The sequence below is a fragment of the Thunnus albacares genome, chromosome 12 (assembly GCF_914725855.1).
Source record: "Thunnus albacares chromosome 12, fThuAlb1.1, whole genome shotgun sequence".
NCBI classification, from domain to species: domain Eukaryota; kingdom Metazoa; phylum Chordata; class Actinopteri; order Scombriformes; family Scombridae; genus Thunnus; species Thunnus albacares.
The window spans coordinates 6121033-6142321 of NC_058117.1; the positions used below are offsets into that span (position 1 = coordinate 6121033).

A 21289-nucleotide genomic window follows, 5' to 3' on the forward strand; every position below is an offset into this window, starting at 1 on the left:
GTGCATGTAAACGCAGCGAGTGTGTGACAGAGCCAGATCAGAGCAGAACATTTTGTCAGCCTGACACCAAGGTGATGATTAAGACTGAGGTGTCAACAGGCTGCGGGTTGGCCAGACAGTATGTGTGTGTGTGTGTGTGTGTGTGTGTGTGTGTGTGTGTGTTTGTGTTTGTGTGTGCGGTGTGTTTAGGGGTGGTGTGTTCATGAGCATGCCGTTTGCGCCTGACAACACTTCCTCTCCAAATTGCACGTGCACACACAAACACACACACGCACACACACACACACACACACACACACACACATATTCAGCTGATGAGATGTTTTCTGAAGGGCTCCTCCTTAGCAGAGGTGGCACAAGCCTTTTAGCAGCTACTTATGACCCTCCATCCCCTACAATACACACTCACACACAGGCTCCAGGCAACGGACTCTCTCCCTCCCTCTTTATTCAAAGCTTGATTTCTTTTCATCAAGTCTGTCTCTTCCCCTTTTCTCATCTCCACCTTTCTACTCTGCTGGATACTCTTGTTTGTGTCAAATCCAATCCCTCTTTCCCTCCCTAGCCTCTATATCTCTCTCTCCGCTCGTCCTTGCATCTTTGTCTTCTTCCCATTATCCTCTCTCCTGCCTCTTTTCTCCTCTTGTTCTATCTCTTTCACCACAGACTGTCTCTCTCACTCCCCCTTTTCTTCGTGTCCTTTTCTCAATATCCTTCGTCTTCTTAAGTCTTCCCCTCGCTCTTTCTCTGTCCCCTATTCTCTGCTCTCTTTACAGCTCTCTTCTCCTTCTGCTCCTCTCCTCCTCTGCGACCTCTCACCCTCTATTTTCCCCTTGCCTTTCTCTCTCCCCTTTTCTCTTTTCGCAGCCCTTTTCTCCTTCACTCTGGGTGTCAGGGCTTTGTGGAGGCTCTCAGCCCCCAGTGGGACATCCAGTGGGAGAAAAAGCTACAAAACAAACTCTAGGGCAGGGGAGGGAGGGGGAAGAAAAGGAAAGGAATTTAAGGAAAGAAGGAAGAAAGGAGAAAATGAAGGTGGTAAGAAAAGAAGGATGGAATAGTCTGAGTCCCATGTGACGTAAAGAAAGACATAATGCCCATCTGGGCATGTTGGATCATAACCTAGCAGCTCCTGCTAGATTTGTATTTTAGCTTTTTCTTCTTGTTGAGAAATTTCAATTGACTACAGCATGTCATTTAAGTTGAGGCATATATTAGTACAATTACTTATATGCTGCTTGTTTTGATTAGTCTAACTTGGTTAATTACGGTTCCAATAAGCTATTGAAAGCATTCTTTTGCTGAATTTTCCTTTGCCTACAAGATATCCAGGGGCCCATAGAGTCAAATAATGTCTACATGTATTCATGTTGTTGTACCCATATTGACACCACACTGTAAATCCAGTTCTGTCTCGCATAGGCTCCACCCTCTACTGGACTCTATGGGTAATACTCTCCTCAATCACACGCACGCAATCGCCCACAGAAATTTTCATGTACGTAGCTGGCCAATCAGGACCTGCCTACCGATTATGTGTCTTGCACACTATATAAGCAGCATCTCACTGCTGCTCACTATCCTCTTTTCTTCAGCAACGGCGAAATCAGCTCACTAATCTTACCTCTCTGCAGATGGAGAAGCTCGTTCCTGCCCGTCGTACCCCAGTCTCAGTGCCGCAGCTGCTGTCGGGCATCTCTTCTGCTTCGCGTGCCTCAGATGGGATCACACAGAGAACGTAGTCCCGTCCCTCCTGTTCAACGCCAGAAATGGTGGGGCCATTTTCGGCTGGTTTGCTGTGACAAGAGCGAACCAGAGCTGGATATTGATCTCCGCTGCAAAGATGAACCTCTCACTTCATCTGGCCCGCCACTGCCACCGTCGCTGGATGCCTCAGCTTAGACTCTCCAAGCAGTCTCTCCAATGGATGATGATGATAACGTCTTGTCTCTCTGCAACTTTGCTGCTGACCTTCAGAAATCCACCGCTGACTTCATTTTTCCCGAAGATTATGGTTGTGGTGGCGGAGCATGTTGGGCTCTTTTTTGAAACCAGTTCGGGAGAGCGGTAGTGGACCTGTTCACCAGTCAAAACAACACCCACTGCCTGCTCTGGTTCTCCCTGACGCTGCTAGATGATCCACTGTTGGGGGTGGACACGTGTGCACACACGCCATGGCCAAGGAGGCTGCTTTACACCTTTCCCCCTTATCGTCTCATTTCTCCGCTGCTGGAGAGACTCAGACAAGAGTGGCTGTTGGTCATCCAGATAGCCCTGGACCACCGTTCTATGTGGTATGCAGAGATGACCCAGACACTGGCGGCCCAGCCCAAGTCCATCCCTCAAGTGTGGGGGGCTCTGTCCCAGGAGGTGGGCGCAATAGGCATACTGCCCACGTTAGGCCAACCTCTCCAGGCTTGGCTCCTGAGGGGGCCAGGCTGATGCGAGCTGGACTGTCTGCACAGGTGGTGCAGACCATCCAGGCAGCCAGAGTGGGAACCACCATTGCTTGCTAAAAGGCAAAGTGGTTAGGATTCCAACACTGGTTCGAAGAAAGGAAATTGGACCCCCTGACATGTGCAGTGGGAGAGGTTCTCTCCTTTCTATAATATCTGGTGGAAAACGCCTTGTCTCATGCCACTGTTTAAGTGTATGCAGCAATTGTTTCCTCCTGTCATGAAGGTTTTGGCAATAGACCTGTCTTCGCCCACGCCCTCGTGAAACATTTCTTGCAGGGGGTTAGGAGACAATGGCTGGTGATGCATGTCTCTGCCCCCCGGTGGGAACTGCGGGTGGTGCTTGAGTTTGATTTCACGGATTGTTGATTTTCTTAGCTGTAGAATCCAGCAGGACAAAGTAGGTACGTCACTGATGATGAATGATAGGCCTCGACACTTTCGATAAGTGTCTCTCAACAAAAAATGACATATTTTCGACAAAAAAATGTACTTTTTAAAGAAATTGCTATTTTTTTCATATCCACAACAAAATGCTCTAAATGATTTACTGTGCTTTTATTGAAAGTGTTTTAATCTTCTCCATCATCCTCTGATTTGGCAACGCTACTGAGGCACAGAAAAAAAGAGAGTCAGAAAAACTGTACCAATGGCCAGTAAACTGTTAGGGATTATGTTACCAAGTATTGAACGCATCTACAGAAATAGAATGATTAAGAAGGCAAACAACATTGTTGGTGACCAGAGGCACCCCATTGCCTCCTCATTTGAATTGTTGCCATCTGGCCGGCAATATTGCCTCCCTCTATTCACTAAAAATAGATTTTCGTTTTCATTTGTTCCACAAGCCATTAAGTTCTTAAACAGGTTATGCACTAGCACCTTATCTGCCATGCACTTTGACCACTCCTTCCTGGTCACAAAGGATGTCCAGTTGGTGTGGCCTGTCTATCTATCTATCTATCTATCTATCTATCTATCTATCTATCTATCTATCTATCTATCTGGGTTATCTTGCTAAGTTACTTATCTGTATACACATTTCTTTTCCTAGAGAAATGACAGAATTGGGATTATTTTTATTATTCTCCTGTCTGGCACCCAACACTTAGAAGAACTATGTAGTTCCTCTATGCTACAGTTTAACCATACCTTACCATACCATACAACAAATTGCTGGAATTATCCTATTAGCACATTGTCGCATTTTAGAGGGAAAACAAGACTTGAATAACAATTTTCTGATGTTAAATGATCCGAAGGAGAATGTGGTGCTATGTATTTTCGCATTTCCAGTTTTTTTTAAATCGCCTCAGATTACTGAAAATTCTTATTTCATTATATTGTATTACTCATTATAATATAAATGGCCGTAACTATCATGTAAGGACTGTAATGGTACTGCAGACACCCTGCACAGGAAACTCATTTAATTCGATTGTAACAACAATTTCATTCTTTTTCAGACGAGTGACATCACAGATAGAAGTGGCCACAATGACTAGCTAAGATTATTGGGGAGGCCCTATACTTACTGCAGTAACAGAGGCACCAAAGCCAGTGTCATGGTAAATCAACTGATGAGACAATATTGTGGAGATAAGAATGAAAAGTGAAACTGAAGGTATAAAAGTTGAAAGAGAATATAGAGCATGTTTTTTACGTCCGACTCCAGCCCTGCGCTTGGCTCTTTTTAGCCCAACAAAATGGACTCCCATCAAATGACATTGATATTTGAAATTGTGGACGTTACTCCAAACCTACAGAAATCAAACAGTCTGTCGTCTATCCTGTCTTTCTTTCTCCCAACCACCAACTCTCTCCTTTCTGCACATTTCTCTCTCTGTATGGGCTCATTGCGCCCTGATTGGAGTGTGTATGTGTGAGTTTCTGTGATGTCTCTAACGTACTAGGGGGTGATTTGAAGTGTGTGTATGTGTGTGTGTTAGGAGTTGATTTCACACCCAGCAGCCTTATGGTCTCATCAGCCACCGTATTGGCCAAATGGTTTATGTGAGTTGAAGACATTGTTCTCCTGGTGTGTGTGTGTGTGTGTATGTGTGTGTATGAGTGTGCAGTAAGTGTTCCCATTAGCTGTCGTGGTGCTTGCGTAAATGCATCCCTCTGTTTGTGTGTTCGTGTGTTGTGATTATTTGTATGTGTATATGTCTGTGGTGCTCCTCGCTCTCTAATTTGCATGTTCAAACAGGATTAAGTGTATTGAGAGAATCAGCAATAAACAGTTCTTTGACAGGAGACAAATAAGGCAGATTAGCATTGCAGATCAGATAACGCAGAGAAGGGCAGCTAGCTCTCAGCCTGTTAACGTCTTTGTTGTGTGTGTGTGTGTGTGTGTGTGTGTGTGTGTGTGTGTGTTTGTCACCATGTGAACAAACTGAAGCTGGACAACAAGGTGTTGGTAGCTCAAGGTACTAGCTGAGATGATGGGTCCTTTCTCAAAAAATGTAGAATGGTTTCATTTATGGATATGCGGTGCCATGCGGAGACCAAAAGAAATGTGATCAGTCAGCTTGAGTTGTTTGTGATTTTACCATTCTGCTTCTGATGATGGTGATTATAGTTGATAATGAGGCTCAGTAATCTTTTGTCCAATAAATAACACAAGATGAATTTCTAGCTCTCAAAGCCATTTTCACTGCAAATCTTTTTCCATGACATTTGGTGAGCACATAGACCGTGGAGTTTGGAAACGCTAATTAGTCACATGAATCACATTGAGGTTACGTCACACATTTAGTATTGTGCTTCCATTTGAGGACATGTGAGAGACAAATTAAAAAGCAATTATTAAAATCATAGAGACCGAGATATCATGACTTTTACTCCCAGTATGAGTAAGGACCGTTTTATGCTCAATCAGAGCTATTCTGTAAGACATGTTGCCTGACCACATTGGAAATTAAAGTGTTTATACTTATTCCGAACAGCGAAACTTGAAGGTGAAGGAGTGAAAAGTTGGTCGTCATAGAGAGGAGAGAGACATGATATTGCTTAAATATGGGGATAATGGCACACACTTTCAGACAGGATTTCCTGGAAAGCATTCATAGTGTTGAGAGAGAGACCTCACTACCGAAGCCAGATAAGCATGGTGCAAAGTGATTGTGAATGTCTGATTGTTGGTTTTGAAAGTAACAGAAATGGCCGCAGCCCCCCAAAACCGTTGGAAAGGTGTTGTGTGGTGGGGGTTTCCCAGGCTGTCCAATCATCCAACAAGCAGTTCCAATGGAGTATACTGGCCCCCTGTTGGTAAATGACCATGTCTTTCAAACTCCACACACAGTAACACACCTTATGACTGGTAAACTGACCTTTGAAGGCCCTTTCAGACATGCACCCCTTTACGTTAACCTGATGGCAGTTTAACGAGTCAGTGTCATGTCTGAATAAGCACCCTGGTAACTTAAATGTAAAAATCTAGGTCGGACCAGGTAACATTTCCATAACACAGCCGAAAGCCGTTATTTCACCCTTGCAGTGCGATGAGGGCAAAAGAGACGACAAAAACCTTACAACCACAGTTATAATCTGACCTGCCCTCTGTCCCTATATTTTTAATTTTCATTAATGCCAAGTGCATGGACTATCCTGCAAAATGTCCCAACTTAATGTCTGTAACTTAACGTCTATACTTGTGTACTGTTGGACTTTATAAAACAGGCAGCAGAATTTGCTCTCTAATAAGTGAAATTGATGCTAAAATGTGTCAGTGTATTCACTATGAGTCCCTTGCGGACACAATGGTCATTAATGAAGGCTTCAACAGCAAAATAAGTTTAAAATTCATCAGTAATGCAGCCATTGAAAGAACAAAAAACGTCTTCCTCCTCTTTATCACAATATTTTTATCTTACTGCTCTGTCTCTCTCTACTCCTTGAGCATTGTCTCGTTCCGAAAATATCCTGTCATGTCTGAATAAAGCTGTGAGGAACATTAACGTCGGAGACACCTCTGTTTAAATGACAAAAAGTCATGACTTTAACAGACAGATGAAACCAGCAATGTTGCATATTTTATGTCAGAAAAAGGCTTGTGTGTAAAATTGGTGGCAAGACGATTAATCATTTTCAGCCATAGCTATGAAACTGGCAGAACAGATTTCCAGCAGCATTGTGACATCTCAGTGCAAGTCAGTGGACTGACACTTTGCTACAAGAGAATGTGGGATTTCTAATGACAGACAAATGAACACATATAAACAAAAAGTAATTAACCAATCAGAGCTGTGAAATTTAGGTTCTCTGTTTGGCCATCTGGTCAATGAAATCTGACAAGCAGAGAAAATGTGTGCATGGGTGCTTCTCTGTGAACTGTATATATACTGATACACGGGTAGTTGCATCTGCTTGCATGAGAAGATGTGTGTGTGTGTGTGTGTGTTGTGTCCACCTCAGGTGGTATTTCATCATCATGGAGACCTGCTGTAAATAATCATAGTGATCACACATTATTTACTAGCAGGCTTGTCCTGTCCTACACACACCGTCTTTTCTCTTGTTCTTATACCTCTTATAACCCCCACATGATCTTCAAAAAAATAAAGTTCAACATCAAATAGAAGTTGACTGAAGTGCCTACACCAGTGTTTACATGTAAATTACCATGCCAGAATTAAATTTGAGTCACGGAATATGTCTTCTCAGTGTCTTGACCATAATGATAATCTAGAGAATGGTTCATATTGAAACAGTTTTATAGTTACCCACAGGTTTCTTACAGGATGGGAAAAAGCATACAAGCTAAAAAAAAAAGCTCCCAAAAATAAAAGTTTGTTTCTTTTAAGTTGGGAAAACCACCGCCAAATATCTTGAATCTGTCTGCCCCTTGTGATCTTGACCTTAGACTGTGACGGTCTATGAATAGCAAACTAAACATCCACAGAAAACAAAATATCATGTAAATCTCTTGACAATACACCCCATATTACGTAACATTAGCAAGAAACAAACAAAATCTGCTGTCACTTTCATCTCTCTTAGACTTTTTTGGTAAGTAAGTCATCACAAGCAGCAGCTGAACAAACTAAAATGATTTTAGCTGGTAAAACGCAGCTCACGTTTCAGAGGTTGTTGAGCATATCATAAGGGTGCACCGGAGAGAATCCAGCTTTAAACTCTGCATCATTGCCTGGCTGCACTCTCTTCTTCACCTCAGCTACCACTTCCATCTTCATTTCCCCGAGCCATCACTTTAGTCTCAGTCACCCTCTTCTCCCTGCTCCACCTCACTCACTACACTCCATCATCCCCACCCAGTGTCCTCCCATCCTTCCCCCACTCCCTTCACTGTGCTGTTGATGCAACTAACCATCACACACTCTGAAAGGGATCTCGAATTGTCGTCCCAGGAGTGTGTGCGTGTGTCTGTGTGTGTGCATAACAGTGTGTGTCTGGGAGGCGGAGTGGAAGTGTGATGATCCATAGATTCCAGACTACTGCTCGAACGAAGGTACCCTGGGTGGGGCCACATGCTCTATGGCCCCCCCTACTAAACAAACACACACACACACACACACACACACACACACACACACACACACACACACACACACACACGCTCCATATGAGTCCATGGCGTGGTAAATGTAGCACCAGATGGCTAGCACTCAATCTGAGGAGGTATCTCTGTGACCCTAAATAAACCCAAGTGGGAGGCTGTGTGTGTGTGTGTGTGTGTGTGTGTGTGTGTGTGTGTGTGTGTGTGTGTGTGTGTGTGTGTGTGTGTGTACCCACAGCAGTACCACCATAAAAAAAGATTGTATTGTGCAGCAAAGCATAGATTCAGTGTGACTCTGTGTTCATGTGTGGTGTGTCTGTAAAAGTGTTTGCTGGGAAAAGGTTTAAAAAATATAAAGAAATGTTGTATGCTTGTTCTGGTTGAAAGATGTTATAGAAACACTGAAAATGCTTTTATTGAGGGAAACATTGTGTTCAACAGGAAAATACTGTTCTAACCTTATACCTTATTGGAACATATTCATTTTTATACCTACTTCCTGGGCCTTTATATACTCATTTTAGACTGTGCAAGGAGGGTTAAAAAGGACATATTATGCTTTTTGTAATTTGTTGTGATTTAAACACTGTTCAGCATTCATCCTTCCATTTTTTTCTTTTTTCTTTTTTTTTTAACCATACCATGTTTGATAGGCATCTGTCAGCTCTGGCTGGCCAACATGACACAGATTCCAGTGAGAAACAGCAGCTACAGTAGCAATGATAACGCTAACACAGACTACACAAAGTTAGCTTTACAGGTAGTGAGAAATGAACCATGTGTGTCCCACACTATCTGTCGCAACCTGGCTCAAAAGTGTTTGACAAAGGAGGGAGACCACACATAGTCCTTAAATAATGCAAAAATGTTTGAATTAAGTAAATTAAATAAGAAAATACATTAGCAGGTCAATATGTACAGTACCAGTCAAAAGTTTGGACATGCCTTCCCGTTCACTTGGAAGAGAAAGTGTGTCCTAACTTTTGACTAGTACTGCATGCAGTGTCTATGTGAGTGGTGACGAGTGTGTGGGTGTATGGATGTGCAACACAAAGCACAAACAAAGAATGTCAGTTGGCAGGCCAGGGGAAGAGAGTGAGAGGATCTTACAGGTCTGATTTATAGACTCCTGGTGTGACTCAGGTGTGTTGCAACCTCCCTCCCCTCAGAATCTCCCGTCTCAGCAGCAGCTTTGGTGGATAGGAGCAATTCAAGAGGAAGGGAAACACAGAGACTGCAGAGGACAGAGTAGAAAAGATGTTACCATTAATTGAGTTGCAGAGAGTTACAAAGGTGCATGGGACAGTCATAATATTATATTTGCCCTTAATGTGTCGGATGTCCAATTTATAAAGCTGAAAAAACAGAGAGTACCGTATGAGCCTATGATTTAGGTTCTGCAGAGAGCTCAAAAAAGTGAGTGGGTTGTGGTCAGCATGAATTACAATTGGCAATCCAGAGTCCAGGTCGACATGGAAGTGCCGCAAAACCAAGATTAATGCAAGCGCTTCTTTTTCCACCAGTGAGTAATTCAGCTGATCGGAGTTGAACTTCTTGGAAAAGAAGCACCTGCTCTTATATGGCTTGCATGCACTTTTATTGTTGAATTTACGTCTGCTAGTCGTTCAAACAAACCATGAATACGACTTAGATGATCCTCCCAGGTGTTACTGTACCAGACCACATCGTCCAGATATACAATGTAGCCCTCAAGACTATTAACAACCATATTCATGAGTCATTGAAATGTAGCTGGTGCGTTATGTAAGCCAAAACCCATGACTGTATAAGATAACAGGCCAGATGGTGTTATGAAAGCAGATACTTCTTGAGCTCTTGGCACCTGCAATGGATAAGAATCAGGCCTTGCCACAGCATTGACTATGTGGGGACAGATTTTTCAACAAGCAAACATGGAGAAACCCAACAGGAAGAGGAAGGTACAGCAATGTTGTTATCAAGCATGTACTTGACTTCACTATCAATTATCTTTTGATTCTCTTCACAGACTCAACAGAATCTTTGACAAAGTGTTTTGGCATCGCCCACATTGATGTCATGTTCAATCAAATGTGTTTTTGAATGTATGTCCCCAAATAAGGATGGATAACTTTTTATCAGTTCAGCCAACTTATGTGATTTCTGACTAAAAAAAACAGACTACAGGATGTGACAAGATAATTAAGAGTGCCTGTAATTCTGGTGCATCATAGTGTTTTATGACATTTATGACAAGTGCAGCATCTACTGTATGTACACAATTATTATATTCACTAAATTAAAGACCTGTAAAGATAACATGTATGATATTTTATTAATGTTTTCTCTGTCCACGCTGGAGCTCTGCTTAAATTCTCTCTCAATTTAAATTTGAACCTTAAAGAAAATCATCTTGTGTACCTTTTCTTCTAGTGTTATGTCCATAAGGTATACATCTAGTCAGATTGTACAAATACATTGATGTCAGGAGCTCTGTATTAATTTATACATACTGTATTATACATTTGAGGCAGTTAAATGTAGGCTGACAGATTACTTGTCTCTGTCTGTCTTTGCCAGTCATAAAACCTGGAGTAGCTCTTTCAGAACTTTTATATCAGCTCTAAGGTTTTTATATTTTGGAAATGTATCTGTTTTAACATTTAAATAACAGTAGGTCATCATCAAAATACTCATCTGAAGGTTTCCACTATTGAACTTACTTTATTTTTTCTTTAGACTTTGCTTTCATGTAAAGTTTTTATTTTCAGATGTTCTTTCAGTTGGATTTCTCAGATGATCATTTACTATCATCATACCTATTATGCTGGTGAAATCATAGCTGCTTACATTGTTGCTGAGGTTTTAAACAGACAGCTTCCAGCAGATTCTTTAAAAAATAAAAAGTGAGATGAGCATGCTCACAGTGTTCTAACACAGCCTTACTTAAAATTCACACCACCACATCAACTGAAGATTGATTTATTTGTAGATCGAACATCAGCTATAGTTCTTGACCCAGCCCAAGCTCTCTAAGAAGACGAGGAAAAACTTCTGAGCCTGTATGGAAATTGGAGAGATTCCCTCCACATGGAAGGCTGGGCAGCTGGACAGTTTCATGATCCATTTTTTTTGCTGTGTTTTTTCCAGTTTCCTCCCTGGTATTAATTTTCCATTTCTGAGGATGCAGCAGGGCACACAGCAGACAGTGATGGAGGTCAGGTGGGCTCCAGCGCATCTCAGCAGAGAGAGAAACAGTGACAGCAGGATCCTATGCAGAGAACAGACATCACAGAGTATTGTTCAATGCTGTTTCCTGCAATGTGGAGATTGTGTGGTGCTGTCCTGACAGTGATAATGTGGGGTGGTGGGAGGAACAAACCTGAAGGCCTCGATGTCCCGGTGAAAGACTCCCTTGGCGTGCATGTCAATGGCTGCATCCACCAGCTGCCTCAGGATCATCTGAAATAGAGAGACATAGACATACAGTAGCTGAGAGGGACTGTAAGGCAGTACTTTCTCCAGATTCTTGGCATGGTGGAAAAGTGTCTAAAATAACATTACGGGGCAAAAATTTACAGAACAGTTCCTCAAACTTTAAACACTGCTGAACTGTCAGTCTCAGTTGTCTTTCAGAAGAACTGAATTAGATTGACTAATACTAGCATGTTCCTGGCTTGCTATCATGTTAGCTGTTATCTTGCCAACTACAGTAGTTTACCAGTCTAGAAGGGATATCGTGGCAGATTATCCAACTGATTCTGGTGGACATGCAGTCTTGATTATGAGGGCCAACTTGAGAAGGACGTCAAACAGCCTCCCATTGCAAACCTAAAGAATACAAATGTATACATGTTGAGTGGTAAATGAGGTTTAATTGAGGTAATCCAGGCAGTATTTGGTTACCTATACAATTTATTTGCAAATGCAAATTGATTACATTACTTTTAGGCTGGACAGCTGGATGGCTACAGGATCCATTTTTGTTGTTGCTGTGTTTTTTCCAGTTTCCTCCCTGGTGTTAATGTTCCATTTCTGAGGATGCAGCAGGGCACACAGCAGACAGTGATGGAGGTCAGGTGGGCTCCAGCGCATCTCAGCAGGAGGAGAAACAGTGACAGCAGGATCCCGTGCAAAGAACAGACATCACAGAGTATTATTCAATGCTAACTGTTTCCTGCAATGTGGATATGTGTGTGGTGCTGTCCTGACTGTGACAATGTGAGGTGGTGGGAGGAACCAACCTGAAGGCCTTTTATTGAAGAGGAGGGCTTAGATGGGTGGAGGGCTGGATTATGTGAGGGCAAGGAAGGACTGTAGCTCCTGCAGAGTGGCACGCTCCATTGGGTTCCTGGCCAGACACATTTCCAACAACATCTCACAGTCTAAAAAGTAAGAGCAAAAGCAGGAGATCAAGTTTTAAGGGGGCAGCTACAGTACTCTGTGAGGGAATAAAAACATATTTGCTTTCCAGAAGAAGATACTGTCTGGTATGAAACTGTGTCTTACCTTGGGACAGCTCACTGTCGATTTTAATGTGGTGGTGGATGAAGCCTGATGTTGAAAAATACTCTCTATCATTCAGCAATGAATAGAAGAGTGCGCCCAGCTGCCAAACCGTGGTGGGACGAGCCCAGTATGTGCGACAATCAAACCACTCTGGAGGGGCATATGCAGGCGTACCTAGAACACACAGCAACAGAGAAATGGAGAAAGACAAAACAGAAAGTGAGAGAGAATTAGAAGGGGGCTAAGCTTTCTTTATACATTAAAGTTATTATTCTAAAAATTGGCTAATGGATGTCATACCACAGAAGGAATGGAAAGATGTCTTTGTTGAGAAGCTGCCACAGCCAAAATCAATCACCCGGAGTCTTGGGGCACCAGTTGGAGAACGCTGAATAAGGGTGTTTTCTAACTTGATGTCCCGGTGAAAGACACCCTTGGCGTGCATGTCAATGGCAGCATCCACCAGCTGCCTCAGGATCATCTGAAATAGAGAGACATAGACATACAGTAGTTGAGAGGGACTGTAAGGCAGTACTTTCTCCAGATTCTTGGCATGGTGGAAAAATGTCTAAAATAACATTTTGGGGCAAGAATTTACAGAACACTTCCGCAAACTTTAAACACTGCTGAACTGTCAGTCTCAGTTGTCTCTCTAGCATGTTCCTGGCTGGCTATCACACCAAATGTGATAAATGTAACTTTTCAGTTGTGGTTTGAACCAAATCAAACAAGCTTTAGACTGCAGCCTAAAACACTCTACTGAAAAAGACAAATGAAATTCAATCAAGTGTTGACCTTGGTTGCAGTTTTAGCCAGAGTGACCTTCTCATCAAGTAAGCTCTGCTCTAAAGGATGCCAAGAACTGCTTTTCTACACACACATACACAGAAGCATCCTCTATATAGCTTCAGTACCTTAGCCTCATGTTCCGGCAGGGAGCCTCTGTTGATTTGGAGGTACTTGTGAAGGTCCAGGGAGTAGGCTGGTCTTTCCAAAACCAGGATTAACTCATGTTCAAGAGCGTACCAGTCCAGAAGGGATATCGCGGCGGATTGTCCAACTGATCCTGGTAGACCTCCAGTCTTGAGCATGAGGGCCACCTCCAGAATGATGTAATACACCTTCCCATTGCAAACCTCAAGAAAACAAATGTAGACATGTTGAGCGGTAAATGAGGTTCAATTGAGGTAATCAGGCAGCATTTGTTTACCTATAAAGTGTATTCGCAAATGCAAATTGATTACATATGAATGTCACTTTTAGGAGAAAGAGATATAATATAAATATAAATATAATATGAAATATAAGCAGCTGCAGAATTGATAGCTTGTCTGTTTTGCTCATTAACATTAGAGCAGTGAAAAAAAGTTCAACATTCAGGGAAAAATTCTAGTATCAACAGTTTGTGTTTGACATTAGATAAAATCACTCACCACTCGTTCGCGCCTCACCATATCCCTGGGAACATGCTTGATAGCCACCTGCAAGACAGAAATACAAGTCCTTTGGTTGGCACTTTCTGAAGTTGTGGTGATGGTATAACATGTATATGAACATGTGTTTGTAAGACTTACTGGTAAAGAGTCCTCTTTACGGAAGCCAGCATACACTGAACCGAAGCCTCCTGAACCGATCGGAGCTTGCTGGACATACTTGTTCTCAAATTCAGCTACACACAAACACACATGGAGAGATTTATTTTACTTCTTCTGACATTTTTACATCCAACCCTTCTCCTAACCAATCGTGATTTTAGTATGAACCATAACCCTGAATACATAGGCCAGATTAAAAGTAATCTCTTGTAGAAGGTGCAGGCAGAGTGTCTTCACTTAGCTTACACAGCAGTAGCAGCACACAAACTAATCTTTCTCTAACTTTCTTTCTATCAGCCCACCTCTGCTAGTGCTTCCTGAGGAGGCCAGCTCAAAGACTTTCTGCTCTTCCAGGGAGGCGTTGTTAAAGATATGGCTGATGATCACTTTCTCACTGGATCCAGTAGTGCTGGATCCAGTAGTGCTGGATCCAGTAGAGATGGATACATCAGCACTGGATTCAGTGGGGCTGGACACAGTGATGCTGGTGCTGTCGCTACACCTCATCCTTTTTGCTGATGTCCCTGCGTCGACACTAGCCTCTCTCTTGCCCCACTGTTTCATGAAATTCTCCACTGATCCTTCACTAGGCCTTGTTTTTTTCCTGGGCATCTTTCCATCATCACTAGCCCTCCTCTTCCTCACATTAACACTCTCCTGCACCTTGTTGCAGGGTTCAGTGGAGCAGGTGATGTTGCAAACCTTGATCTTTTTCATGGGTGTTCCTGCAACATCACTGTCCTCCCTTTTTCTCTTCCTCACATTGAAATCCATGTTGTTCTCTACAAATGAGAAAAACCCTGTGAACAACTTCCTGTACTGCACATGCTTCATATGCATGATGACCTGTCGGGGTTGTGCACTTTGACATAAGAAACATATAATGAACTTGGTGAATAATTATATCAGTACTGAACAAGAGGTGATGACAATAAGGGGAAGAGCAAAGTAAATAAACAAATACAAGACTTCAGCCCCTCTCAGACGTGCACCTTGTAAGTTAATGTGTGGGCAAGTTTAACTGTCAGTCTCATGTTTGAATAAGCCCCTGAGTCACTTTTCCATCAAAGTCTAGATCAGACTTAACATCATTTTTCAACACATTCAACACATCTTGTCAGAATTGAATGCTGTTACATAAATGTAAAAACTGCAGCAGCATAAAGTGAGAGGTATTGATATTATTTTTTGTGACAAATTTAATAAAATGTATTTATTAAACCAAAAAATGTGCATTTTAAGTTAGCCAACCAAAATGTGTTTTCAAAGACTTTTTTCCCTCTTTCGTGTATAAAAGGCAGGAAACTTAAGACATAATCATCAGACCATCAGTCATTTTAAACATAGTTTGGTTGGTGAGATGATGATAATGGTGGATGAGAAAATAAGTTACAATAGGAGTTCTACTGGTGGTTTGATTAGACTAGTGAGAAGCAGGGACTGTGTATCTCTGTAAAATACGTTTTAAAACCCATCTCTTTATATCATTATTTTCTGAACAGCAGTGTGTTATAAACCCTCCACTAAAGCTGGACCTAAATGTTGGACCGTTACCTGACAGAATTGCCTTGTTTGAACCAAAAGTTTTTATTTGATAGTTATATCATTATATTCAGGTCAGCAAACTTTTTCTATCAAGTTACAGCACAGATGTACGTTACAAATAAGTTTTCAGCATTTAAATAAAACTCTCACCAACAGGACTCTTATGTACAAATCGAGGCACTAAATCAGAAATGGTACCCACACCTGATAAATCGTTTGGATTGCCACAACTTCACACTTACCTCGATCTTTTGTCATGAACCTTTGTGTAGACGTAGAAGACATGACGTAACTGTTTCGAACGAGATTCATTTGACGTTACAAGCACCTGCAGATAACTGAAGAATGTGTACTGTGTGAAAAACAGTAACATACTAACTGCATTTGGAATGGAATGATGCCATGACTGTGACATCATAATGCTGAAGAATCTGAAGTAACAAAGGCAAAGAGCAGACAAAATTCCATATTTTTATTTGAGTCTAGGTGACTAATTTCATCCCCCTACCACAGTAACTACAGTCCCACTTTACCACTGGTCTTCATATTTGGAATAAAGTCTCATCTGGGGAGACATTTAGTGTATCTCTGCTTTTGTGCACAAAAGCAAAATAATAATAATCAGTCTGAGAGCAAATCCCTACATGTTAATGAAATGGGCTATTAATTTGTCTTTTCTTGCCCTTTTAACACATTTTCTATGTAATGTGTGTGTATTTAACACTATCATCTCAAAGCTTATAAGCAAACTTTTAAGTATTTTAAGAAGTGAATTTCTAAACAACTGAGTCAATTGAGTCAATTGTAGATTAGGATGGATGATTAGTGTTTTTTAATGAATGAATGTGATCTGTCTGATCCATGTGCACACTGTGGTTGTTTTTATCAACCACTATGGTCATAGAGAGAAGGGTGGTGTGTTGATTGAACCCCCAAAAAAACTGTTTTTATGCAGTCAATTTCATGTTCAATAAAATAAATAATTTGAGTTCACTTTGCAAAACAAAAACATATTACAAGAAGAGTTGCAGTGTTATGCTGAACTCATTTCTTTTGCTTTCCTAATATAAAACTGACTCAATTTTCTGTGTTTTTAATTATTTTCTAGTACACGTAGTTTACTAAAAGTTGCAACATAAAATCTAAAGGTTGAGTACAACTTTGATTTCTTTGCTTGTGTAACATAAAATCTTTGTGTAGAAATAAAACCTAAATTTCTGTTACAATATTTAAATCAATACAACTTAAACATAAATAATGTCAAAATGCCATATATTGTTAAAGTCCATGTAAAGGAAAATCAGAGATTAATTTTGAAACAAATTATATATATTAGTAAATAATTGCTGAAAATGTGAAAAGACTGTGAACTATGTAGTACTGAATTGTGGAGTTAGGCTGTTAAACTGCTTTTCACAGTTTCTGTGTTTTTGGTTTTGTTGGGTGTGTCTAAAATGGCTGCACCATGACGTAGAGGCGTTACTAGCATAATCCCTCCCCCCTCAACAGTATATAAGAGCTAGAGCGCTTTGGCTTCAACTGGGTGTGTAGTCTGTTGGCAATACTTTCACTGTAAGTTTAGCATTAGCATCCTGATGTATGCTGCAGTCACAACAGTAGATATAAACTCTCTGGGCAGATAGAAAGTCCACACGTAACTATGAGATATACTCGGTTAACAGAGCAATGCCTCTGTATAATGGCATTGTCCGTACACCAAGCTTTGTTAACATAAACGCATAGTCCACCAGGCCCCTCTGGTCTTACCAGAGTCATTAGCTATTGTATCTGCCCTGAGGATGTAGCAGCCCGTTAGCTCAATGTCGCTATCGGGGACGCTGCTGTTAAGTCATGTTTCCATAAATATCATGAAGTTGCGGTCCATAATCCTTTTATGAGCGGTGATCCACAGTCGCAGTTGATCCATTTTGTTCACCAGAGACTGTACATTGGCGAGGAAAATGCTGAGTAGAGATAGCTGATGAGGAATTAGCCTTAGCTTAGCCGTTAGCAGTTGGGCATGCCCTGTTCTGAACTGGCCGTTGTGCTCTTGAAAGAAAGTTGTGGATTCCTCATTTAAAACTACATGTGACGCAATGAATAAACAGACTCAATGTTTCCCAGTGTCTCCGTCATCACGCTGGACTTAAACAGTAACACAAGATTTCTCCCACTCCTGCAAATATATGTGTAACGTTAAACATTAACAGCTAACGTTAGCTAACATGTGATAAGCAGCACAAGCAGCTTAAACACTGTATGGTATAAGTATTAATACACGTTGTGTTTTAAGTTTACCAGTCACACACTCTCCAGGCTCCTGGAAGCGGTCAAAATTATTTTCTCTGGTAGTTAGCATTTATAAGACCACCTGTCTTTTTGAGCTCCTTATCATGTGTGACAATGCTATGTGGCAGCTTGAAATATTTTTTCAAAGATGCTTTGGACTCATGGCAGAAAAACACATTTCACGAGCCTTCAGAAACTGCTGCAGATTAAACTGGACTAACAAAATGCTTTTAGGGCTGACTGACTCTAACACACTCACTATAAACAGACTTTTAGACACTCGCTAGCCTAGCAAGATTAAGGCTACAAACAACCTGTAATGCAACACTTGGCGTAGGAGTTGGTTTTACACATCTGATGTAGCTGTTAGCATAGTGTGTGTACAAATTACTAAAGACCGACATGCATAACCTGTTAAAAATATTCTCTGTGGTTAACTGTTGACATCCTAACCAGGATATTGCTGTGAGATCTGACAGAGATTTCAGCGCAATGCTACATTAACACACACACACACACACACACACACACACACACACATTTCTCTGTAAGCAGAAAGCCACTTCTGAGTTAAGACAGATCAGGAGAGTCTGTCGGCTGTTATGACTCAGCTCTCATCCGAGTCTCCCCTTGAGAAGTTTTTCATCAGTATGTTTAATGTTTAATGTGTAAGAAAGTGTTTTAAGTCATTTTTGTGACTGCTTCTATGATCTCAGACTCAAATGCTAATAGTTGCACGGGTGTTGAAACTTGTTCAGATTCATTTTCATCACCCTTAGCCCATTTATAGACTTTATTTTATTGTTAAAATATAACAATAACGATTAATATAATGCATTGTTCACATTTTTAAAAAATCAGTCAGACAGCATTTTGTGGAAAAGTCAAACATTCAGTGTAATTTTAATAAACTCAGTACTGTTTTTCAATACATCGACTCCTAATTGTTGATTGTATACTGTTTTGTCTTCATACAATGTAATTATTACTTACTGTCATCACACCATTGGTTTTGACCTTGGTACCCTACATTTTGGCTGTGATGCCCCAATAAATTTGTATTTATCAAAGGCCATAGTGGCCTTGCCCTAAAAATTCCAGGCCTGCAATAACGTGTCTAAATTAACCTAAAACTATGAACGGCACTGTCAGGTGTTAATTCAAATATTTTGATTTATTTAAGCATGCTTCATCATTACTGTTTGTTTTGACCATTGAAGCTAATCAACATATATTCGACTGAGAAAAAAATACTTGTTGATTAAATGATGGGTCTTTTTCTTTTTTCTATTTTTTTTTTTTTTTTTTTGAGGTTTTTTTATCATCTCAGTAGTGTTCCATATGGTTGAAGTATGTATGTTTTAGTGTCAAAATGCTATTTTCCCATGTGACCTGACGTAGGTTTCTGTTCAAATGGAAATGCCCACTCAGCCGTTAGTACTCTCAGGTGTTTGCTCTGCTGTTGGAGCAGACACACCCTCCATGCTTATTGTACACTGTCAGTGAGACATGAAGAACCCTTTAAATGTGCTCAGCAATTGATAAATATGAAAATTGATAAATATGATCTCCACAATGTCCTCTAATGTGTTCCCACCTAACTCCCAAAAAACATGTACATTAATTTGGCTCTATGTTTATGACAAATGTTAAATTATTTTTAGGTAACATGAAATAATGTAACCATCACTAATAACGATGGTGTGTCAGAGGATTCTTTGCTCTGATAGATTTGTGAGATAATAATTGAGAGTATTTAATCAAAGTTGTAACTGTAAATGTTTGTGCGTATTTTTTAGGACAATGTAGACCGAGGCCCAAACATTAAGAGATCTGCTGCCAATGTCTCCATCATGGCTGAAAGTGAGGATGTAAACATGGTGCTATTCCATTCTTGTGAAGTCAAGGTCATCCTTGTCTTGCCGAGTACTGAGTGTTGGCCTGATCCACTACTTTAATTGTATGGCTTGCTGTATGTCGTCCAGGTTGGTTACTCAAAAAGCGTGAATACTTCACTAAATGTGGATGGAGAAAAATTGACACTTTCCTCAAAAATTGAGCTATAAACTACAGAAGTAGCGTAACACTCAAGCATTTGTGTTAAGCTGTTACAGTCATAATTTTGGTCTTAATATCCTTCACTGAGCTGTCATAATGGGATTTGCAATGTGCACAATAAAAAAGATACACTTATGGCCATCTTTTAAACTTGTTTATGTTCATAATTTGTCTTACTGTATATATTATTTTGTGTTAGCAGTGAGAATGTAAGACAACTTGGAAATTCATATTCACAGTAAAATGTTCTGAGACACATAGTTGAAAGTGTTTTTGTAGAATACACCTTTTCCCTAGTAGAGAAATGTGGTCATGCTAACTAACACCATTATCATGTTAGATGTATTCATTTTTGAGTACAATGACATTTCCAAAATGTATTTGAGTTTTTTTAGATGATTTAATTTCTAGTAGTGTCAACATTAATGTTTTGGTAGGTAAATTTGAAGAAGATATGTGAAAACAAAGAAATAGAATGGTTTTGGGTCACATCAGCTTTTGAGTCTATTCACCTTAGCAGGAGTAGTTATATTAACATTTAAAAATGAGGAAATATAGCAGCAAAAGTATGTGTAGTTCACTTAATTCTTTAACATACATGAGCATGACTAAAGCAGTTGTTTCAATGCAATATTTTGTCTTTGAAGATTATTGTTAATTAAATATGAATTAAAAATTAATATATACATTAAATAACTAAAAATTAAATGTTGTGTATGCTATATATTCCCACTTAACATGGCATAGAAAATTATTAAAATACAAATTATTCCATCATTTATTTGAAAATATTGTGTTAAACTGACAGAAATCTCTGGTCAGACTTGGGTCACGTGACACATTTATATTGTGTCAGGTGTACTCATAACTTTCATGTTGCTGTACTGGAAAGTTTTGTGTGCAAGTCATTTCCAAAAAACTTTTGAGTTGAGTGAGCAAATTGGGATTTTGCTGAAAAAATAAATATTTTAGTTTAATTTGACATGAAAGTTACAAGATATAAATGTTGTTTGCAAATAAAATGACTGAGATGTGACACATTTTATTTGTGTTACGTAAAAAAGAAAATGATCATTCAGTAAGCTGTTATATAAGATATATATTCCCTGTTAAAATTACATAAAAATTCAACCTCTACAAACACAAATGATTTCATGCATGATTAAAAAAGTTGTTGAACTGACAGAAATTTCCAGTCAGATGAGGGTCATGTGACACATTTAATTTCTGTCAGGAGAACTTTCATGTTACTGTACTGGCCTAAACTACAAGTTTTGTGTGCAAGCCCCCATAAACTTTTAAGTACAGTGAGCAAACTGGGGTTTACAATGTATAATTTCTCT

The 21289-nt window shown here is 40.3% G+C and overlaps 1 protein-coding gene across 1 annotated transcript; it reads right to left on the reverse strand.

The window, feature by feature from the left end:
* Nucleotides 1–12087: 12087 nt before the first annotated feature.
* Nucleotides 12088–14078, reverse strand: LOC122994380 (serine/threonine-protein kinase pim-2-like). The gene is made up of 6 exons (XM_044369029.1): nucleotides 14034–14078; nucleotides 13893–13940; nucleotides 13374–13595; nucleotides 12760–12940; nucleotides 12460–12633; nucleotides 12088–12335 (listed from the first exon to the last, which is right to left on the reverse strand). The coding sequence occupies exons 2-6, from the start codon at nucleotides 13911–13913 to the stop codon at nucleotides 12244–12246; spliced, it is 690 nt and encodes a 229-aa protein (XP_044224964.1). The 5' UTR covers nucleotides 13914–13940; nucleotides 14034–14078; the 3' UTR covers nucleotides 12088–12243.
* Between the last annotated feature and the right edge of the window lie 7211 nt (nucleotides 14079–21289).